Source organism: Diplotaxodon limnothrissa, linkage group LG3 (assembly GCF_057381915.1).
Source record: "Diplotaxodon limnothrissa isolate DT_005_m linkage group LG3, D_limnothrissa_male_GT1.1, whole genome shotgun sequence".
Lineage (NCBI taxonomy): Eukaryota > Metazoa > Chordata > Actinopteri > Cichliformes > Cichlidae > Diplotaxodon > Diplotaxodon limnothrissa.
In genome coordinates, this window is record NC_140598.1 from 20,247,149 (window position 1) to 20,270,625 (window position 23,477).

Consider the following 23,477-nt stretch of genomic DNA (forward strand, 5'->3'; position numbering starts at 1 on the left):
GGGTAAACCACGGCCTGAAGCATGCCCTGGGGTCCTGCCCCCCTCCTTTTCAGTTCGTTTGCGACCATTGCTGCTGCTGCTGCTCAAAATTCAGTCCGTCCTGGTTCTGACCCCAATTGGGGCAGTCCTTTCTCCAGTGTCGATGTTCACCGCAGGTGAAACCTGCATCTTCTTCTGTGTTTTTGTCCATTCTGAGGTGCCTTCTGTCCTCAGTTACTCCTCTTGTCTCGGTCACGCCCTTTTTCGCCACCCGATCATCCGTGTTGGTCCATCACTGTCCTGCACAGTGTGAATGCAAAGTTATCAAGGTCAGCATTCTTTCGCTCGGCCTTACTTTTCATTCGGGCTTGGCGGGCGTCTCGTCACAGCTCTGTCAGCTGACGCAGTCTGGGAATTTTCCCCCGTGTAGTGAAACGGGCCTTAGGTTTAGTGCTCTCCGTCTCGGCTGCATGAGATCACATTCCTGCAGGTCTGTTGACATTCTCAGGTCGTTGTTGTGGGTCCAGCTGTTGCAGCATTTGGTCAGTGTCACGTATGGGGGAGAGCAGGAGTCCAGTCAGCCTCGGCTTTCAGGGCCGGCAAAGCAGCCTGTAATTAAATATGTATAGAAAAAACAAAAACAAAACAAAACAAAAACAAACAAAAAACAAAAACAAACGAACAGGAAAATGATGTTGTGTTGGCTGTGTTATTCAGAGGGGAGACAGTGGGGCCAGGCCCTGTGTCAGCCTTCTCTCCCCCTTTTTTTGTTTTTTGTCTCCCGATATAATCAACTCCTAACCCACCAAGTTGACAGGACAACACCGGTATATGTTAAAATTCTTAAGATCATGTTTAAAAGCCCAAAAAAGGAACTTTCTTTCATTCAGTAATCACTTTTATTAATCAATCAACAGAAAACATGTCACAATTTGAATCTTTTAACCACTAAATTTGTTGTGTCTTGCCTGGTTGGTTAGACCAGTGTTCCTTTTTTTTTTTTTTTTTTTTAGTTAAATTGTTGTCCTGCAACCCAGAGGGTTTCTTTGTCAGTAATGTATAGACTTCATCATTTAAGTATGTTAATTTTTCTTTAACCTTGCTGGAAAATCTTCACGTGTTCATGAGTGTAAGCTGTTTCTTCATTGCGTGTATGTGCATTTGTATAAAAGCAGGTTAATTTTATCTTTTCTCAAACTAGGCGTTACCTTAAAAGGAGCCTTTCTCTCAGATTTCTCTGCTTGTGTGTTTTTGTTTCACCTTTTTGTTGTGATGCTCCGGACGCCTTCCCAACCTCCACAAGTCCGTTGGCCCCAATTTTATGTGTTAAAACTTCTCTTAATTTCTCCTCTAATTCTCTCCTCGCTGCTGTCTTTTTCACAGCTGCTGATTCGTGCTGGGTGTGGTTCCCATTACCTATAATTTTGCTTCGGCCGCTGTGCTTGTGGGGGCAGTTGGTCCGGGTCCGCAGCTTCCTGTATTAACACACTAAGAGATTTATTTTAATTTCATTTTCATCACTGTTAAACCGATAAGCAGGCCACACGCCTACCTTGACAGCGTAAACTGTACGCCAGTCTCCCAACACATTCCTCTCTGTACTCCTCCATAATTCTCCACTGCACACCTCTTACTATCTCTCCTTTTTATTTTTATTACACCACAGAGTAATACACCCAATTATGCCCGTCTATCTCCATGTGGCTCCAAATTCCCTCTTTATTTTAATTTCACACTCGTCAGGGGACAGGCACACAACAATTTCAACCACTGAAACGAGGAATTCAACCTTTTTATATTTCTTTACTAATCTAGACTCAACGTTTGTTCGCAAAATGTGTCTTGTTCTAGTCCGGAATAAATGTGAACCCGTGATTACACGGCCGTTCCAGTGTTATTTCCGTAGCTATGCGGGGGCCCTCACCTCCCCAAGTCACCACCTCGGCACCCGGACGACGCCGGTCCTGGCCACGCGTCCACGGACAGGAGGGTCGCCACTCCTAGGGAAAATGTTCCACAGGTACACTAGGCATCAACCTTTGATCCTAAAATGTGTATTTGCTCTAATGTCCTCCTAATCAAACACATCAACCGTCACTGTCACTATGTTCACGCTTCACACTCCACACAAAAAACACACTCAGAGCGCGCCTCACTCACACTCTCACTCAGTGCGCGCTTTACCCACAAAACAGCACCCAGAGCGCGCCTCGCAGCTTCACACACACACTCTTCCTCAGCGGGAATTTTACACAGAAACCTCTGAGCTCAACTATTAGATCTTCTTAAAGCACACTGCACCATAGACCAAAATACCCCTTTCTCTGCGCTTATGACCGCCACCACGGGGCAAAGTCGCATCATAAAAGTGATGCTTGCATCCCCGAAGTTATACCTGACATCATAAACCAGGTGTTGCTATGTACTAAATTTTTACTTTGTATTATGACCGCAGCCCTTTATACTCGACTGACGCCACAAACCACCGTCAAAACCTCTATCCAATGTACTAAAACTAGCACCAACCACTACTGCACTTCACGGCCGCACCACCGGAACACGGCCGTATCATAAACCAAACCTACGGACGTGTTTCGCTCTCGCGTTGCCAGCGTTCAACTGCACCGTGAAGCCAGCATCTGGTTTTCCTTAAATCAACTTCTATTTCATAGCCGGCAAAAGCCAGGACGTCACTGACACCATAAACAAAATAAACAAACCTCGACTTCAATGTACTGGACTAATGGCCGCGTCTTCAGAAGAAATTCTAACGTATTATTGCTACAGAAGCCAGTATTAGACAAAATTAAATGTGGAAGGTAAAGTGGCTGCAACTAGCTCAACGTAGTGTCTTATTAGTTTCTCGGTAGAAGCAGTTTATTTAACACACTGGAATTCAGCCTCAACTTATGTTGTTAGTATCTTGCGCCAAAAACCAGACACCGACAAATTTACTGTGAAAATACGTGTAACTCAGTGAACAGATTAATTTGGAAAGCCCAATATGCACATTTGGTATTTATAATACAACAGGCTGTGCTTACCTTTTTATTTTTGGACCGGTCCTCTGTTCACCTCGCCTCACGATCTCACCAAAGGTCAAATCTGCACCTCCTCAGCACACCAAAGATCCGGGTCACACGGCACCAAGTTGTTGAAATCTCCCAATTCTTTGAATCTTTGGGCTGAAGGAAGGACAATACTCGGTGTATCAATGCTCAATCAACAATCATTTATTTCCATACAATTCAACAGTCAGAGCATTACAACGTCCGGACGGGAGAGATGCTACCAGAGGGTCAGGCACATGTCTCAAAATGGTGACGGGTTGCTCAGCTTTTTATAGTCTCTAGTGGCCCCCAGCTAGTCGTAAAAGCCAAAACATCACATTTTTTCTCTGTTACAGCGCCTAAGTTATGACCTCGGCAGTTGTTTCTCTGCTTTCTGTAAGGTGGGGGTGTGGAATGTGGTCTGTCTATCTCCCCTGTCTTTAGACACAGAGTCTCCTGCTTACAACCTTCTCTTCATGATTCAACAATTAAGCATGTCAAGAAAACAGTGTAACACATTCCCAGCAGATCAAGGATACAGAGTGATGCACATTTATCTAATGAACTAATATGTGAATATGTTCTGTTAACTCAAAAGTATAATGAGAACTAAACTACATACAGCTCACACACTCTATATTAAAGGGTATAATGTGATCTACAGCAGTATTCTAATTCAACTACTTTGATTACATATATAAGGTAACATATAATAACAGAATAATCTAATAATACAAAGAAAAAGAAGAAAATGTACAGAGAGTGTGTAGTTCTCTACCTCTTATCGCACTCACAGTGTTGCACATTTGTTCCACAGATCTGTTTCACAAGTCTGTTGTGAGTGTATTGCCCGATGGTCAGTGAACCGATGATACATTCAAAGTGAGGTTAAGTAGTGCTGTGTTATTTTAAGTGTTCAGTGTGTTTTTGTTTGCCGTCAGTCTGACAGTTGTGGGGAAGAAGCTGTTGAAGAATCGTGTTCTGTGTGTGATGCTGCTGTCCGCTCTGTTGTGTCTGAGATTGTATGTGCAGCTTTGTATGTGCAGGTCCATGGATGCAAGTGTTGTTCCCATAATCCTCTCTGCAGACTTTCTGACTCTGCAGAGCCTTCCTCTCTGTCTGTGTAGTGTTTCCATACCAGACAGTGATGCCTGCGGTGAGGATGCTGTCTATCAGTCCTCTGCAGGCCTGGGTGAGAGGGTGGTGGTTCATGCCAGCTTTCCTGAGCAGCCGAATGAAATAAAGCCTTTGCTGGGCTTTTTTCACAGTTGCTGTAGTGTTGAGAGTCCAGCTCAGGTCTGATGTAACCTGCAGTCCCAGGAATCTGTGGCTGTTTGCCCTCTCCACCTCCGTCCCTTTGACGATAAGAGGCTGCAGGGGAGGGAGTTCTTCCAAAAGTGCAGTATTCATTCCTTGGTCCGTGTTGAGGATGAGGTGAAGAAGCTTCTGTGATGAAAAGAAACTTAAAGAAGTCCAGACACTTTTCTCTCCAAGCTCCTCAGACTACTGACGCTTGTTTCTCTCTTTGTAAAATGAAATTTAAAGTGAATTTTGAATCAAATGTTTCTCTTCTTTCTCCCTCAGAGTGCAGACATGTCTGCTGCCAGCAATCTGCGATCTGAAGATCAGTTTCTGTGCTCCATCTGTCTGGATGTGTTCACTGATCCAGTCTCTACACCATGTGGACACAACTTCTGCAAAACCTGCATCAGTCAGCACTGGGACATGAATCAGAGCTGTCAGTGTCCCTTGTGTAAAGAGACTTTCTACACTCGACCTCAGCTGAAGATCAACACTTTGTTCTCTGAGATGGTTGCTCAGTTCAGACGTGAAGCTCAGCAGAAAGCCAGCAGCAGCAGCTCCGAGCAACAAGCTGCCAAACCAGGAGAAGTTCCCTGTGACGTCTGCACTGGAACCAGACTGAAGGCCCTGAAGTCCTGCCTGGTGTGTCAGACCTCCTACTGTCAGACTCACCTGGAGCCTCATCTGACAGTGAAACGTCTGAAAAGACATCAGCTGGTTGATGCTGTGGAGAACCTGGAAGGCAGGATGTGCACGAAGCACGATAAACTCCTGGAGCTGTTCTGTAAGACCGACCAGACATGTGTCTGCATGCTCTGCTCTGTTTTAGACCACAAGAACCACGAGTTTGTTCCTCTGAGAGAAGAATATGAAGGAAAGAAGGCAGAGCTGGAGAAGACAGAGGCTGAGATTCAGCAGATGATCCAGAAGAGACGACTGAAGATTCAGGAGATCACAGAGTCGGTGAAGATGAGTAAAGATGCTGCAGACAGACAGAAAGCAGAAGGTGTTCAGGTCCTCACGGCTCTGATGGAGTCTGTTGAGAGACGCCTGAAGGAGCTCATGAAGGAGATCGAAGACAAACAGGAAGCTACAGAGAAACAGGCTGAAGGTCTCATCAAAGATCTGGAACAGGAAATCTCTGAGCTGATGGAGAGAAGCTCTGAGGTGGAGCAGCTCTCACGCTCTGAAGACCACCTCCACCTCCTCCAAAGCTTCTCCTCCCTGAAAGCTGCTCCACCCAGCAAGGACTGGACAGAGGTCAGAGTTCATCCACCATCATATGAGGGGACTGTGGGGAGAGCTGTGGCTCAGCTGGAGGAGACAATCAGGAAACTCATGAAGAAGAAGCTGTTTGAGGCTGAGCTGCAGAGGGTGCAGCAGCATGAGGTGGATATGACTCTGGATCCTGATACAGCTCATCCTAATCTCATCCTGTCTGATGATGGAAAACAAGTTTATGATACTGATGTGAAGAAGAAACTTCCAGACAACCCAGAGAGATTTTCTTACTGTGTTATGATTTTAGGAGAGCAGAGTTTCTCTTCAGGCAGATTTTACTTTGAGGTTCAGGTTAAAGGAAAGACTGAGTGGGATTTAGGAGTGGCCACAGAGTCGATCAACAGGAAGGGAGGAATCACACTGAGACCTCAGGATGGTTTCTGGACTGTAGGGCTGGTAAATGGAAATGGGTACGAAGCTCTTGCTGGTCCTTCAGTCCCCCTCTGTCTCCATCCTGGTCCTGAGAAGGTGGGGGTGTTTGTGGATTATGAGGAGGGTCTGGTCTCCTTTTATGATGTAGGTGCTGCAGCTCTGATCTACTCCTTTACTGGCTGCTCCTTCACTCACAAACTCCACCCATTCTTCTGTCCCAGTCTGAATTATGGAGGTAAAAACTCTGCACCTCTGATCATCTGTCCTGTCAATAACATTAATCGATCCCTTTCATTGGAAGAACCGCTTGATTTCTATTCTGATTCTGATTGAAGGGAACAAATGAACATATTGAGTGTAAATCCTCTACAGTCTCCATGTTTCTATAGAATCTGATCATCAGGACTCTGATTCACACTTTGATTCTCATGGAGTTTGATTTGAACAGAAGAAAAGTTGAATCAGGAAATGTTCCCACTGATGGAGACTCGAGCTGAAGAGCAAATATCAGAGAACAAATGTCCAAAAGCTTCATTTCCAATAAAGTTTGTTCAATGCTTTGAGTGAATCCAGACTCATGTGTGGCTGTTATACGGAGCATCAGAGTCCAGCTGAGTTATGTTGGATACAAACTGCTTATTTTGGCTCTGTGAGGAGTTTTGTTCACTGAAAACTGATGAGACGGATAATATTCAAAGAACTCTGTAGAGATTCATGCATCCATGTTCTCCACCTGCAGGTGTGGAGGAGAAAGGTGGAGCACAGACTGCTGCATCCTTCCAGTCACATCATTTTGATGATTATATTTGCATGTTGTGATGATTTGGGTTAAAGACAAACAGAGTTGAACGGCTGCAGTCACAGCATGAAGACGATGCTGAAGCTGAGCTGTCAGTGAACATGTTTCACTGTGATTTGATTTGAAGAATAGAAAGTGTGTGTGGCTGCTGACAGCTGCAGTCTCTGCTAGTCTGCATAACACACACACAACTTTCCCCCTGAGGCAACGATGCAGCAACAACACAACAGCTGCAGACACACACACGATTGTGCGCTCCCTTTCAGTCTGAACTCTCAAACACACAAACAAACTCTATCAATGTCGTACTGTTAAAGAACTCCTCCTTCTTCAGTAACAATGATTTGAGGTCTCTACCAGTGTCTCTTGTTTTGACCTTTGACCTCTTTATTCCTTATAACCAAAAAAACCCTTTTATCTGATATTTTCACCTTATTGATTGATTATATATATCTATTATATTTTCTCACCTTATTTTGACCTTTGACCTATGTCCTTGTTAGCCTTGATCTTCCTTCATCAAACGTGAAATTTCTTTCACCTTTGAACTTAAAGCTTAAATCAAACCTTTGTTAAAAAGCTTCTTACCAACTTGTAATTCCAACTCTCTGCATTAAACACGTATCTTATCATATAAACACTGGATCACTGAGAGAACTTTAGGCAGAACCAAATGAAGCAGCTGACCTCGTCAAACTCACAGCGACAGTAACTGACAGTGAATTATTTTAATCTTCTTCATTGTATTTGTTAGAAACATTTATTTTCCTTTAATTGGACTTTGGTTAAGTTCAATCCGATGTATTAACCGACCTTTGAGGTGAAGTGCAGCTGCGAAGAACGCTACGGCAGGCAATGAGGTGCGTTTAATGTCGCTCTGTTAATTTGAGCGTCCATAAATTGAATGTCTTATTTTTTCTTACTTTATTATTGCTCATTTATTGGAGAATTTGGCCATTTAATCAAGATAGATTTTATGTTGTTGGTGGTAAAGATCTGGATGGATGTTTTATTTTATTCTGTGTTTCTATTTTTCAGTTTTACTTTTCAAGACTTGGTGAATTGCCTTTTTCTACTTTTTGTTTAGTTTTGTTAAAATTAGCAGCAGTGAGAAGTGTTGTTGTCGGTCTTGAATATATTTGATGTAGCCCATACTGTTAAGGTAAGTGTCATGTTTTTAGTTGTTAGTCTGATGAAGAATCTTTTATTTTTCTCCAAAAGTTGATTGTGTTTATCTGGACATAGTGTTTTTCAGGTCCAGCTGAATGCAGGTTTCCCCAGTCTTATACGTGTCAGGAGCATCAGCACAGCTGAAATGCATTTTTCCTAAGCACCGCGTCTCTGTGGCTTTTAAACCCCAAAACACGCTAAAACAAAAATGGGTCCACCCCAAGGATGGGGTCCCCCGGTGTAGTTTCCACTGTGACAGACTGTAGGCTTCCTCAGAGTGAGGCTGAGAGCGGCAGGCCCAGCTGGAGTCTGACCCGTGTCACACAGTGGAGGTCAAACCTTCTGTGCCACAAACACCAGATTAACCAGTTTCACTCATCATCCTTCTACTGTCAGATTTTACTGGTGCAGGTTTGATGAATCACCATCTGAGAACATCTCTGATGTGGGCGCCACTCACAGGGATCACTTCCTGTAGAAGGGTCACATGACCTGTTATAGGCCCCTTTCGTGTGAGGTTAAATGTAAATGGTAAATGGCCTGTATTTATATAGCACTTTTCTAGTCCCTAAGGACCCCAAAGCGCTTTACATATCCAGTCATCCACCCATTCACACACTGGTGATGGTAAGCTACATTGTAGCCACAGCCACCCTGGGGCGCACTGACAGAGGCGAGGCTGCCGGACACTGGCGCCACCGGGCCCTCTGACCACCACCAGTAGGCAACGGGTGAAGTGTCTTGCCCAAGGACACAACGACCGAGACTGTCCAAGCCGGGGCTCGAACCGGCAACCTTCCGATTACAAGGCGAACGCCCAACTCTTGAGCCACGATCGCCCCAGGTTAAACCCAGAGAGCTTCGTGTGACCTCTGACCCTGATCACCAGCGTTAGGGTCAGTGAAGGTGAGATACCATGTGACAGGAGGAGGAACAATAAAGTTTTATTTGTACGAACACGTAGAACAGATGAAGTCAGAACGAAGCAGGTGGAGCTCAGTCAGGGTGGAGGTGCAGACAGGTGAGCTGAAGGGGAGGAGCCAGTCTGGTCAGGAACTCTCTGTCTCCTCAAGTGAACCTCCTCACCTCTGAAACACACACACACGACTCTGAAGGTTGCAGTCAGGGTTGGTCAGGGTGGTGAGGGTGGGGTTACCTTCTGGTCTCTGGTTGGTGTGTTTCCTGCAGGTGAGGCTGAGCGGCCGAATCATGACATCGCTGCTGCACAGACACAACAGGAAGTGGAGGAGGAAGTCGTCAGCGTCCCCGTCACACACCTGAGACAGACACAGAGGTTATGTCTCTGCAGACTCACGGCTCGGCCCTGTGGAAACGTCCTGCAGGACGCCTGTTTCTCTCTGTGGTGGCCCCCCCACAGCGTCCCCACCGTGCTTCACTGTGTGGACGCTGTTCTTTGGGTTGTAGCTGCATCTTCTTCTCGTTTCACCTCCTCTGACCACAGGACGTTTCAGTCTGCAGGTCTTCGTCCTCAGCAGTGTGGCTGAAGGTGTCTGCAGACGTGGAGCTCTGTGAGCTCACAGTGCGTCCCTGTGCAGCCTGTAGAGTCTTTGAAGTCTTTGCTCTGACAGGCTTGTTCTGTGCTGGGCGGCTCTTTGACTTTCTTCAGGTTTCCCTTCCTGACACTCTGATAACCTCAGGTATCCACAACGTGAATCCTCACAAACATCTTTTTCTCTCTTTTCACTCAAACCTTCTGACGTTTTCACACCGACTGTAAATATGAAGAAAACCCTCAGTTTGACGCCACGCCCCCAAACCAGTTCAGCAGTAAAGTGTGAGCAGACGGAGCTGTTACCAGGATGTAAACAGGATGTGCCCTTTCACAGTTAAAGCCTCAGGAATAAAAACATGACCCGATCTTAAATTTTTAAAGATAAAATAAAGTTTAAAGACGACGATGAGCACGTGACTCACCTGTGACTCACCTGTGACAGGTAAATATATACACCTGACAGGTGCTACTGACCTGGCTCTGCCCACGAGGGAAGACTCTGATGTGACCTCTGACCCTGAGTGCTCTCTGAAGCCCCTCCCACTGAGCATCAGCCAATCCCAGCAGAGCAGGAACCAGAGCAGCTGAGAAGCAGACGTGAGCCTCACCTGTCCCGTCATCGATCACCAGCCTGATCGAAGAGCAGAGCCACATGGTTTGATCATGTGACTGTCACCTGACTCATCCAGGTGATTAACACGTATCAGCAGGTGAGCTCAACAGGAAGCTGCTCTTACTTTGCTTTGGACTGAAACACTGACGAGGTCGAGTGACACTGAGAGCTGCTGCAGCCCTGAGAGAGAGAGAGCAACAGGTAAACACACACACCTGAAATCGTGAGCAGTTTCCTCCAAAACGACACTTTACTTACTGCACCAACACTAACACGCCACCAACACGCTAACAACACATGAAGCACTCTGAGTACTTTCACTGCACCTGAGAAACTGCAACTAAACACATCCTGTACACACTGTGTGTATTTTATGCAGTACCTGTGTGTACACGCTGCCACACAGCGAGCAGCTCCACTGCAATTGCAGGAACAGGAAACACACCACGTGACCTTTGACCTGTCCCACAGCGCACCTCTGCTTGCTGCTCAGAGCCCACTCACCCAGGTGCATGATGGGAGCAGGAGGAGGAGGCTGGGCCGAGCTGATAGAAATCAAACAAACAAATAAACAACAGCACGACAAACACGTGAACCAGACTTTACCTGTAAACTTACCTGGTGTCTCCCAGGGAGACCACAGTTATGGAGCTGACAGGTAAGTACGTGCAGTACACACTTCCTGTCCTGAAACACACACACAGGTAAACCGCACAGGTACGTAACCATGGGCGTGACTTTGTATTGAACATTGGGGGGTCAAGATCTCTGTCTAAATAAATAAATCTGGGTACATTTCCAGATGATTAAACAACTATTTTGCTGGTAACACCTGAAACGAGTAAAGAAAACCAGCAGCCTATTAATGCAAGATAATCCATAACTTTATTGGGGCTGAAATTGTTGGAAATGAGTCCAAATAAAGAGTCCAAACTTTTATAAGCCTGTCTATGTGTGTCTCACCTGGACAGCCTCCTCTGGACACCAGACAACAGCAGAGTGTTACCCGGCAACAGGCCAGGTGGGTAGGGGGTGTGGCTTAAGTCCAGGTACACCTGCAGACTCCTCCCAGCTTGGTCACAAAGAGTGAGACGCACACCTGCGCACACACGTTCAGCTAACAGTCAGACCAGGGGTCCGTTCTTTGTACCGCGCTAAGTAAGTTAGCTGGATTAGATTGTTGACGATTTCGCGTGATCTTGGATCGTTCGGTTCTCCGAAGCTCATCCGGGACTTGCTGTCATAGCAACAGATCCGTAAGCGTAAACCTGCTCGGGAGCAGGCTTACTTTATGTAAACAGGATTAGATCACAGCCACTCAGGTATGTCCGCTTCATGTATACGAAAGCAACGGTGAAATATACTCACTCAAATGAGCAATCCTATTTATCCATATTGTATATTCTGTATCTATATATGTGTATATGTGTATATGTGGTGTATTTATGCTTATATCCTTACTCTCATTCCCCTTAATGTATCTGTAACATGCAACTTCTTTCGGTGCTTTGCTACTGGAAACTGAATTTCCTGGAGGAACCCACCCGAGGGATTAATAAAGTTTCATCTAATCTAATCTAATCTAATCTACTTGGGTTTTCTTCCTGTAGCCCTCATGTTTACTCAAGGTTTAGTTCTGTCTTCATGCTGATTTTCTTGTTCAGTCGTGTCTCATGTTGCAGTTTGTCAATCCTGTCCCTGTGCTCTGTGTTCCCTCTGTTCAGTATCAAGTCTGTGCCTCATGTGTTTCTTGTTTTATTTTGATAGTCCCTGTCCTGTGTGCAGTGTGCTTGGTTTTGCTTCCCTTCTGTCATTAGGCCTGATTTGTCCCAGATGTGTTACCACCTATTCCCCATCTTCTCGTAGTCCTGCTTGTGTATTTAAGCCTTGTGTTTCTCTGTTAGTTGTTGTGTTGTATCCTCACTGTTGATAGGTTTGTAGCTTGAATCTATCCGCTGGAACGTTGAAGACAATATAATTACACTGCAAAGCAAGACACAAGTAGGCAAGCTTCTTCATGTTTCTCGTGCACGGGAGGCACCGTTCCTTCGCTTGACCCCAGTTGCTCTCGTCTGTTCTCCCGTACCACTGTTCTTTTATTGAGGTTACATGAATATGCATAAGTTCATTAACATATGACGTCTACATACACACAAAGAGTACCTTGCCTGTGTGTGTGTGTGTGTGTGTGTGTGTGTGGACTGCTGATCAAAGGTTCAAACATCCTTGGTCAGGAAGAGGGTAGCCTCCCTCTCACCCTAGATGGTTCATCCTAGATAACACGGTGAGGAAGTCCTGCAGTTCATCTAAACAAAGAGCACTTAGACTAGAACAGACGCAACTACGTTAATCCTGCCATAAAACAATAAGACACGGTATGACCTCTCATGCTCCCAAAGTGCTGTCTAATACACACAAAGTTTGCAGACTATCAAGGATCAAAACCTCTACCAATCTACAACTAATTACAAAACTCTAAGCATATATAAGTAAATATTTCTAAGCATAAATGACAATCAACAATAGAAATCTAACAACTGTACTGTGTTTTGTTTTCTATGTGCTTCTGGTAATGTTCTGGTTCACTCTTTCCTGATTTGATTTTCTAGTTTCCCGGGTTTCTAGTTTGGGCTTAAGTTTTGAGTTTCTAGTTTTGTTTTCTTCTATTTCTATTTGAATGTTCTCCAGCAATAAAGCTGCCACTTTAGTTAATCATTCTGTCTCTGGGTCCTGCGTTTGGGTCCTACATCCTGCCTGCCACCTCAACACCTTTAATTTTACAGCTTCTTAGTTATTATAAACTGCTGCAACTCATAATGTTTTCTAAGATAGTAAAACCAGATTTAAACCGACTACTTCTACAAAGATGGAGCTAAAGTGATGATATACATTTAGTGTTTGGACTTGGACACATACAGTCTGTTTTTCCTTATAACTACATGTGAGTTCAATTAACATTTTGTGGGAAAAGGGAATTTGTTTTTTAAAAGGATTATAGATTCGGAGCTGAATTACCCAACGGAACATCTCATTCACTGACGTTTGCTGGAGAAGCTGCTCTGCCTCTTTGTGATGCAGCAGCGTGACGTACTGAAGACTGTTAACGGGGAAGTGCTGAAGCTGAAGGCGTCTCTCTGCTGCTCAGACTGACGTTCAGTCGTCATCCAGACAACATGAAGACTGCACCGGTCTCTCTGCTCCTCGGTGAGTCAAACACTAAAATCATCGATTTATTTATCACAGCTCCAACAAACAATATGGCAGGAAAACAACCTTTCAGCAGTTACAAGCTTGCAGCTACTGACTTTAAAGTTCATGTAAAAATTCTGAAAAGTTTCGTCAAGGCGAGAGGAACAGTTCATTCTCCTTCTTATGTCTTTCTGGTTTCATTTGATTGGTGGCTGTGAAGTTGGGCAGGAACCAAGAAGTGATGTTAATGTTGAATAATGGAGCTCACAGTTTTAACTGAAATGTATGAAGAGTGATAGAAAATGGTTTCAAACATGCATGATGAAAGTTTTTCGGTTTAAATCGATCTCATCATCACTGCAAACCTCTCAGAGGTTCAGACTCAGCAGTTTAACCTGGAATCCTGCAGGAAAGTCACCATATAGTCTGGACTAAGTCAGCGATTAAACTTTCTGCCCAGCTAAGTGTCAGTAACATGAAGACCAAAAGAACAAAAGAGACTTGACCTCTTTTCATCAAACATCTCTTCAGTCAGGAAACCACAGCCTCTGACTGCATGAAGCACAGGGTCCTCTGACTGCGTCCCCTCTTTTATCTAGTCTTCACTTCCTCTATTCACAGCCAATTTTCCATTAAGAGGACTGAGTGTATTCAAACAACCACAGACGGTTTTGACTGTTAAAGTTCCCATTCCCATTGACATGATGACCTTTAAACAGCAGCAGTGTGGGAGTGAAACAGGCCGCAAATCTGAAAATGAAAACTGTGCTTTTGAAGGGTGGCTTCTTAGTCCCACACTTTCTTCTCTGCACATGAATGAAAGCTCATCCATGCACAGTTCCCTCTCCATTGTTTACAATGCTGTGCACTGTGATGTTTACCGTTGATTGCCATCTGATCAAAAAATGTATAGAAAACAGGAAAAGACAGGCTAACCTGCGTTGCTGTCTCGGTGGTATTTTATAACTTCCTGTTCCTGTTACAGTGCACGGTGGTGTTTGTGTAGTTTAATCTGCGTGGCTCACAGATCTGGCAAAAATACAGACCTTCCATAATTAAGTAGAAGTACAAATACTACTGTTCAAAAATACTCCAGTAAAAGATGAAGTACTGATTCAACTTATTAACTCAAGTAAAAGTAAAAAAAAGTACAGACTAGGAAATGTACTCAAAGTAAGAACGTACAAAGTAGTAGCAGTAAAACCCTGGCTGATTGTGACCCACACCCATTACCACACCTTGGCTCATGTGATTAGGTAGAGGATCATCAGGGGGTCCATTGTCCCTCTCAGGGGGAAACTCCCACAGAGCTTAAATGTGGGTCTCTTCACCGTTTGATCCTAGAACTGAAGAAGCTTCTCAGATGAGAGGTGAAACGTCTTCAAGCAACTTAAAGAAGTCCAGACGCTTTTCTTTCCAAGCTCCTTAGATTGTGGCAGATACTTCAGGAGATTAAAAAGTTTCCTGAGAGAAAAAAAACAACAACAAAAAAAAAACTGTGCAGCCTCAGTCTTTCTTTAAATGACCTCTGACCTTCAGTGACCTCTGACCTCCTGTTGCAGGTGTGTGTGTGCTGCTGCTGTCTGCACTGGCTGTTTGTGCAGGTGAGTAGATGAAGTGCACCATGGTCCAGGACAAACACTGAGTGTAAACACTGATAGAAACTGTCCGTCTGTCCTCCAGTCTCTCTGAGCGTCATTCCAAACCTTCAGCAGTTCTTCACAGCAGCCTCAGTGTCTCTGACATGTGACGGTCAGCTGGGCTCTGATGGATGGACAGTGAAGAGGGACACAGGAAGTGGGACTGAGTCATGTGGAGCAGGTGGGCGGGGCTTCGGGAGGTTCAATGGTTCATCCTGTTTGCTTGATAAGCAAAGCGAGCCAATCAGTGGAGTTTACTGGTGTGAAGGTGAAGCTGGAGAGAAGAGTGAAGAAGTCAACATCACTGTATCAGGTAATGAAGTCGTTCATTTCATCAGACTAACAGCAGACTGTTATACCACCTCTACATCACTCTGTGGGTCTTTTCCTCAGATAAAGAAGTGATCTTGGAGATCCCTGCACTTCCTGTGAGGACAGGAAGTGATGTCACGCTACGCTGTAAAAAGAAAATTGGTGGCACAGCTGCAGCTTATTTCTACTTTAATGGACATCCTGTTGGACCTAAATCAGAGAAAAACATCACCATTAATGTGCAGCAGTCTGATGAAGGTCTGTATTGGTGTGCTACTGATGAGTTTGGATCATCTCCTCAGAGCTTTCTGAGGGTCAGAGGTCAGATCACTGACATCACTTCCTGTTTAAAGCAAACCTGCTTATAATAAATTCAATGACCCAGTTTTATCATCTCTCCTGCAGATGTCTATGACACCACCACCATTTCACCAAGTGCCACCAAACCACCACCAACAACAACTATCAATCTCAATTACCCTCCTTCTACATCGTCCTCCTCCATCATCTCACCTGTAGCTGCTCTGGGTTCTCTGGGTCTTCTAGATCTTATTCTGGTTGCAGCTTTGCTGTTTTGGAACAAAAAACAAGGTATAAAGTGTGTCAAACCCCCCAGAGCTCATTAGATTAAACATTTTACATGGAAAAATAAATTTTCCTTAATAATTATGTAATTATATACTATAATTCAATTATAAACTGTCCCCATTCACATTGTTTAGCAGAGAACTTATCTTACATGAAAAATATAGATATATATTACACACAGAGAAAGACGTCCAGGTTAGGGATAGTCTCAAACTCACAGATACAGGTTCAGGTCCGCCGTCATAAATAGTGCTCCAAATCAGCTGGGATCGGCTGCAGGTGTGACGGTGAGCACAGGTGCGTGGGCCAGGGGCGGGAGCCCGTAATGAGCACCGCCCCAGCAGAGGAGAGAGAGCGCAAAGGAAACAAAACACACAAAACATGTTGCCAAACACAGAGTGAGCCAGCGAGGCACGAGGACCACGACACAAAGCACGTGCAAACTCCAAAACACATTTCTAGCTTTAACTGAACTTCCAAACAGAGCTACTAGATCACTTAAATTACACAATTGAAAGCATGAAAGCATGTGTGTATTGTTTGTGTATTTATAGTCAAATAATTGAAAAAATATGTTCATTTACCTGTTACTACCACACACCAAAGAGTCAAAGAGTCGGCTCTGAGCGTTTCCTTCGCGACCGACACATCACTAGCAAAATCAAAGATGGCGCTGGAGTGACGGCAGCCTTTCCAAGTAGCTCTGCAACACCGCACCTTTTTTGTTAACTTTAACTTTTTTAGACTAGGCTTTTCAAACTTTTTTTCACCTTCCTCTACTTATACCTCTTAGATATAGCGATACAAGATGGATAATGCACTTTTCAAAACTTCTGGAACCAGCTCCTTCATCTATTCGAGAGCGGAGCTGCTGGCACTAAAAACAAAGGGACAGACCGGCATGCGACACAACATCCCGGCCGAGCTAAAGAGGAGCTACAGAGGCTGCAAAGCTGGAGCGAGGAGAGCGGATCACCGGAGGCGATTCAAACCATCAATCCCGACAGTGATCATGGGCAACGTGAACTCGTTACAGAATAAGATTGACGAACTGTGCGCTCTGAACAACCACAGACTATACCGTGAGTGCAGCTTGTTTATCTTCACGGAGACGTGGCTAACCGAGCTAACGCCGCAGGCTAACGTAGACCTATGCGGTTTCACATCCGTGAGAGCCGATAGGGACACGCAGCCCAGCGGAAAAAGCAGAGGTGGGGGACTCATTGTCTACGTTAACAACAGATACTGTAACCCTGGACACGTCTCCGTTAAAGTTTCGGTATGCCGTCCGGACCTGGAGCTGCTAGCTGTTAGCTTGCGGCCATATTATCTACCTCGGGAGTTCAGTCATGTGATCTGTGTGTGTGTTTACATCCCTCCGAGGGCCGACGCAACAGCTGCCTGTGAGAAAATACACACAGTCACAGCAAGACTTCAGACACAAAACCCCGAGGCTTTCATTATTATATCTGGAGACTTTAACCATGCCACACTGGACTCTACTCTGGCTGCTTTTCACCAGTTTGTGAATTGTCCCACAAGGAGCAACAGGACAATTGACCTACTGTATGCTAATGTGAGAGATGCATACAGAGCCACCCCCCTCCCCCCACTAGGGAAGTCAGACCACAACCTGGTTTACCTACAGCCACAATACACACCCCTCGTCCAAAGGCAGCCGGTCACAACGCGCTCCATCCGGAGATGGACCCCAGAAAAGGAGGATGCTCTGAGGGACTGTTATGACACCACAGACTGGGATGTGCTCCTGAGCCCACATGGTGAGGACATAGAGGGGGCGACACACTGTCTTACAGACTACCTCAACTTTTGTGTGGACACGGTCGCCCCTGCTAAGACGGTACGGTGTTATCCTAATAACAAACCGTGGGTAACACAGGAAGTCAAAGCTGTCCTCAACATGAAGAAGAAGGCTTTCAGGAGCAAAGTGAAGGAGGAGATGAAAGCAGCACAGCGGGAGGTGAAACGCTGCCTGAGGGAAGCAAAGGACACCTACAGGAGGAAGGTGGAGCAGAAGTTGGAGAGGAACAATATGAGGGAGGTCTGGAATGGTTTGAAAACCATCACAGGCCACAACACCAAGAAAAGCACAGTGGGGGGGACTGTGGAGAAGGCAAACGAACTCAACAACTTCAACAGGTTTGACCAGCCCACAACCCCCCCACTCTCACCCTCACCTTTACTACAGAGTCCAATCCCCACTCTCCTACCTCCCTCGCTTCCCCCCCTTCCTGACACCATGACACCCCCCTCCTCCAATCCCTCTCTCAGCAGCAAGACATCTCCCCCCCTTCCCTCCTCCCAAACATCTCCCAGTGTCACAGTGGATCAGGTCAGGAGACAACTGAGGAAGCTTCGCCCCAGAAAGGCAGCAGGCCCAGACAAGGTGTGTCCCAGGATGCTAAAGGCGTGTGCTGCTGAACTTGGGGAGCCGCTACAACGAGTCTTCAATCTCAGTCTGCGACTGGGGAGAGTGCCCGCCCTATGGAAGACATCCTGCATCGTCCCGGTCCCCAAAAGGAACCGGCCCAATGAGCTGAATGACTTCCGACCGGTGGCACTGACGTCACATCTTATGAAGACTCTAGAGCGGCTCTTCCTCAACCTCCTCCGACCACAGGTACAACATGCCCAGGACCCACTACAGTTTGCATACAAGGCGGGTGTCGGAGTGGAGGATGCCATCCTGTACCTCCTACACAGAGCCCACTCACACCTGGATGGGGGAAAAGGCACGGTCAGGATCCTGTTTCTTGACTTTTCCAGTGCCTTTAATACCATCCGGCCCTGTATGCTTCAGGAAAAACTGAACAGGATGGAGGTGGACCCCTGCCTGGTGGCTTGGATCTCCGACTACCTCACCGACAGACCACAGTACGTCAGGCTGAAGGACATCACGTCTGACACTGTGGTCAGCAGCACAGGAGCACCACAGGGAACTGTGCTGTCCCCTCTTCTCTTCACCCTGTACACCTCTGACTTCTGCTACAACTCTGAATTATGCCACATTCAGAAGTTTGCAGATGACACAGCCATCATGGGGTGTATCTGGGATGATCAGGAAGAGGAGTACAGAAGTCTGGTGAGGAACTTTGTCGCATGGAGTCACACAAACCACCTGCAACTCAACGCCTCAAAGACTAAGGAACTGGTTGTGGACTTCGGGAGGTCCAGAGAAGGTCCACTGCCGGTTCAGATAGAGGGGGAGGAGGTGGAGGTGGTCAACAAGTACAAGTACCTCGGGCTGTGGGTGGACAATAAACTGGACTGGTCATGCAACACAGAGCACCTGTATAAAAAAGCCCAAAGCCGACTGTACTTCCTCAGGAGGCTGAGGTCTTTTAACATCTGCAGGAAGCTCCTGAGGATGTTTTACCAGTCGGTGGTTGCTGGAGTACTTTTCTATGCTGTGGTGTGCTGGGGGAGCAGCACAGCAAAGAAGGACTCATCCAGGCTGGAGAAACTGATCAGGAGGGCTGGCTCTGTGGTCGGCATGAAGCTGGACACTCTGGTGACAGTGGCAGAGAAAAGGACATTAAAGAAACTGATGGACATTATGGACAATGTGTTATACCCCTGAAAACAGGGGGAAAAGAATCACGAGAGTGATTATGACTTGCGTCTCTCATGCAGTAGTTTATTGCAGTGAGAATGAGCAGAAACGTTTCACATTCTGTACTGCTAAATGTCACATGGTGGAAGAAAAACACTAAATAATAAACCGAAATACTAAAGTGCTTACTATACATATACTTGAGCAGGTTTCCTGACAAAATGGCTGACAATCGTGGTGTTTTTAGCTCCTGCCGTTATCTTAATGGCCATTACACAGTACAAAACACAGCTCAAAACCGCCACGTATATGTGCACAAAACTGCAATGTAATGCTTTTAACGCTTACAAAACAATGAAGGATTACCTCTTAAATATCTTAACAGTGTACACATTGGAAATATATCAACTTTTAAACACTTTTACCTGAAAACAGGGGGAAAAGAATCACGAGAGTGATTATGACTTGCGTCTCTCATGCAGTAGTTTATTGCAGTGAGGAGAACGCGCGAAAGCCCCCTAGTGGAGAATAGAGACACTACTAATCGATCCCAGAAAAGGCTTACTAGCCGATCACTGATGTATAGATTGCAGTTCTCTTAAGTAACATGAAAGCCATTAATATAACATGAAAAATAATAAACTCTTAACCATTTTCTTACCATATTTACATTATTTTCGTCCTTATATCAACTGATATGAATTAGTATTAACTGAACAGTTTTATATGCAATAGTCATTCAACCTGTCACACTCTCCCCCACTCAAAAAATGTCGTCCCGACATTATACCAACAAGATGCTTTTCAGTCTATATTCTCTTGTAGTCAGGACATCAACAGTAGAGTGAACCAATGTCCTTAATTCTGTGGGTTTAACACCTGTTTCACCACAGTCCATCACTGGTGACTGAAGACAAAGTCTATAACCAGTCCATATGTGAGTCTTCACAAAGTCTATTGTCTATGGTTATAATCCACAGATGGGGAAAAGTTCATGTCTTTTTCTTGATGACAGTCTTTAAGTACAGTTCTCAAGTCATCAGTGGAAAAGTGTCAACTTACATTTGCTGGAGTCCATACAAACCAATGGGCTGGGTGCAGTATGACTGCACAGCTGGAAACCATGGAACCAGGCCCGGGTACACAGGAAGCAGTTGCGGTGCTGGCTGAACACTGTAGCAAGATGGGGTGCCCAGTTGGTCATACGTCATCCGTCTTGGCGGGTGTCTCTCTCGCTGTGGCCGCTGAGGTGTCTCCTCCTCAAGTCTCTCGAGTACCACAGGTGGAGGAGGGGCAGGTATGTCACCTGCAGCGGGCTCTGCCTCCTCACAAGTTGTCTCCACGGCAGCTGGGTCAGGCGCCTCCAGATGGTCTCCAGCAAGAGGCTCTGGTGTTGGTGCAAGAGCAGGGACTGAAGCTGCGGGCTGAGACGTTGCTGTGAGAAGTTCTTGTTCTGATGGCTGGGACACAGGTTGAGGTGGTGTGTAATGACAGCGGTATTCATCAACACTGCCCTCATCATCAGAGTCTGGCGCAACAGCGACAGGTTTATCAGTCTTTTTCTGTTCATGTCTTGTACGATTATCTTTTTCAGGCACTTTTTCAAAAGGTAAGTGGTCACATGACATAAGCAAGTTTCTGTGAAGCACTCTAGAGCGCCCTCTGCCTCTCTCCGGTCTTACCTCATAGATAGGGAGGTCAGGCCCCATTTGTCTGACTACTGTGTGAACAGTGTCCTCCCAATAGTCTCTCCGTTTCCCTGGGCCTCCTCTAGGTGTCAGGTTTTTGACCAGAACTCTCTCGCCAGGTTGTAACACAGAACTCCTTACTTTTGTGTCGTAGTGTCTTTTGCCCTTTTCAGCAGCTTTCTTTGCATTCTCATTTGCTATAGAGTATGCTTGTTCCATGCCCTTTCTCCATTTTTCAACATAGTCTCTGTGGTCACTAAAATCTGTTTCTGAGTACAGTCCAAAGAGCATATCTACTGGTAGCCTGGGTGACCGTCCAAACAGTAGGTAAAATGGGGAGTAGCCAGTGACTTCACAACGTGTGCAATTATATGCATACATTAACTTGTTGATAGATTCCTTCCAGTTTGACTTTTGTGTTTCAGTTAGCGTTCTAAGCATTTGCAACAATGTCCTGTTCATACGTTCAACTTGACCGTTCCCCATTGGGTGATAGGGTGTTGTCCTAGAACCGGCCATGCCACACAGTTTCTTGAGCTGACTGAATAGCTGATTTTCAAATTCACCTCCTTGGTCATGGTGAATGCGACAGGGGAAGCCAAACTTTAGGGCATAGTCATTGAATATCAGGTTTGCAGCAGTTTTGCCTGACTTTGAGGTGGTGGCATAGGCTTGGGCAAAACGTGTGAAGTGGTCAGTTATCACTAGAATATATTCATAACCGCCTTTGCATTTTTCAAGATGGAGAAAGTCTATACACACCAGCTCAAAGGGCTGCGTAGTTACAATGTTTGTTAAAGGAGCTCTTGTTTCATGGCTGGGCTTTTTCTGCTTTACACAGGAACAAACGTTGGTCACATAATGCTCGATGTCTGCCTGCATGTGTGGCCAAAAGAAGCGTTCACGTATCAAAGACACTGTGCGATCAACACCTTGATGGCCCATATTATTGTGCAGCTCTTCAAGTACAGTCTTTTTGAACTGATCTGGCAGGACTAGCTGTTTCCGGGCAGAAGTGAGCCTGTACAAGATGCCATTGTTATCTAGTCTTAACTTCCCCCACTCTCTGAACAAGCATTTTGTCTTAGGGTCAAATGTTCTTAGCTCTTTGGGCAGTGGTTTTGAATCTGTCTGTTTACACTGTAATACAGGGCTTATAACAGGATCAGACTTTTGCGCTTCATTAAGCTGTTCTTTTGGTATGGGTGTGAATGTTGCTTCTGCTGGCTCACCGTCTGCTGTGACTGACATTGCTGCAGCTGAGAGTGTCCATGCGGCAGGTGTGTCTTTCTGTACCTCAATGGCCTGGATAGCAGCTGCAATAGTGTCCGGTGGCACTTCCTCAGAGCAGTCTCTCATCAAGGTTTCGACATCAAGTGGCATTCTTGATAAAGCATCTGCATCACTGTTTTCCTTCCCTGGTTTGTACTTAATGGTGAAGTGAAAATCAGCGAGCTCAGCGACCCATCTTGATGTGGTGGCATTCAGTTTGGCTGTTGACAGAATGTACGTTAGCGGGTTGTTATCGCTATAGACAGTAAATGTTGGGGCATAGTACAAATAGTCTCTGAATTTGTCAGTGATAGCCCACTTCAATGCTAAAAATTCTAGTTTTCCTGCATGGAAGTGGTAGTTTTTCTCAGCCGCTGTTAGAGTACGGGAGCCATAAGCAATAACTCGCAGCTTACCATCTTGTCTCTGGTACAACACTGCGCCTAGCCCTTTGTGTGAGGCGTCTGTGTGTACGATGAACGGCTGTGTGAAATCTGGGAACCCCAGCACTGGTGGGTGGAGCAAACAGTCTATTAGTTCCTCAAGCGCACGTTGATGCTGGTCAGTCCACACGATTTGTTTTGAGGAGGGCACAACTTGACTGGCTCTCTTTGGTCTTGCCCTTGTCCCTTTTGTGGTGTCTGAGTTCTCTGTGGTTTTGTCAGCTTTTAACAGTTCATACAAACAACCTGCTTTTCTGGAGAAGTCTTTTATGTATTGTCTGTAGTAGGAGAGAAGGCCTAACATTTTTCTGAGCTGACCAACATTTTGTGGTTTTATACCTTTGAGTGCTTTGACTGCTTCAAAATCTGCAGGATCCACTTTACTGCCCTCTGCAGACACTATTCTGCCCAAATAGCGCACCTCAGACTTAAACATGTCACACTTACTTGGCTTAAGCTTTATACCAAAGCCTCTCAATCTCTGGAGCACTTTTCTCACGTCCTCCAAGTGATCTTTGAACGTTTTGCTGTAAACTAATGTGTCATCCAGATAGGGGATGCAGATGTTGTCGCGCAGCCCATCCAGGCACTCTTCCATACAGCGCTGAAATGCTGCAGGGGCATTCATAAGTCCAAAGGGGATGCGAATCCACTCATATAATCCCCAGGGGGTCACAAAAGCAGTGAGTGGA

The 23,477-nt window shown here is 45.6% G+C and overlaps 3 protein-coding genes across 3 annotated transcripts; 2 read left to right on the plus strand and 1 right to left on the minus strand.

Moving 5' to 3' along the window:
* Positions 1–4,622: 4,622 nt before the first annotated feature.
* On the plus strand, positions 4,623–6,317 carry LOC146634838 (E3 ubiquitin-protein ligase TRIM21-like). Its single transcript, XM_085379263.1, has one exon. It carries the CDS (start codon positions 4,623–4,625, stop codon positions 6,315–6,317), a length of 1,695 nt encoding a protein of 564 aa, XP_085235389.1.
* A 2,718-nt stretch (positions 6,318–9,035) lies between these two features.
* Positions 9,036–10,831, minus strand: LOC146634839 (CST complex subunit CTC1-like). The gene is made up of 5 exons (XM_085349968.1): positions 10,698–10,831; positions 10,462–10,624; positions 10,204–10,259; positions 9,941–10,097; positions 9,036–9,230 (listed from the first exon to the last, which is right to left on the minus strand). Exons 1-5 carry the CDS (start codon positions 10,829–10,831, stop codon positions 9,036–9,038), a joined length of 705 nt encoding a protein of 234 aa, XP_085206094.1.
* Positions 10,832–13,252: 2,421 nt separating this feature from the next.
* LOC146634840 (uncharacterized) lies at positions 13,253–20,289 on the plus strand. Its single transcript, XM_085349969.1, has 7 exons — positions 13,253–13,283; positions 14,831–14,872; positions 14,952–15,221; positions 15,302–15,565; positions 15,626–15,811; positions 16,672–16,890; positions 20,276–20,289. Exons 1-7 carry the CDS (start codon positions 13,253–13,255, stop codon positions 20,287–20,289), a joined length of 1,026 nt encoding a protein of 341 aa, XP_085206095.1.
* The last annotated feature ends 3,188 nt before the right edge of the window (positions 20,290–23,477 follow it).

Bases quoted from the DNA above. Each gene is read 5' to 3' on its own strand.
- LOC146634840 (XM_085349969.1), top strand. From the start codon at position 13,253: ATGAAGACTGCACCGGTCTCTCTGCTCCTCG. The intron at 14,873-14,951 runs GTGAGTAGATGA...TCTGTCCTCCAG, and splicing joins TGCACTGGCTGTTTGTGCAG to TCTCTCTGAGCGTCATTCCA. The intron at 15,812-16,671 runs GTATAAAGTGTG...TCTATTCGAGAG, and splicing joins GTTTTGGAACAAAAAACAAG to CGGAGCTGCTGGCACTAAAA.
- LOC146634839 (XM_085349968.1), bottom strand. From the start codon at position 10,831: ATGTTCAATACAAAGTCACGCCCATGGTTACGTACCTGTGCGGTTTAC. The intron at 10,098-10,203 runs GTAAGAGCAGCT...CTCTTCGATCAG, and splicing joins GTGTTTCAGTCCAAAGCAAA to GCTGGTGATCGATGACGGGA. The intron at 9,231-9,940 runs GTCAGTAGCACC...TGTCTGTCTCAG, and splicing joins TCCCTCGTGGGCAGAGCCAG to GTGTGTGACGGGGACGCTGA.
- LOC146634838 (XM_085379263.1), top strand. From the start codon at position 4,623: ATGTCTGCTGCCAGCAATCTGCGATCTGAAGATCAGTTTCTGTGCTCC.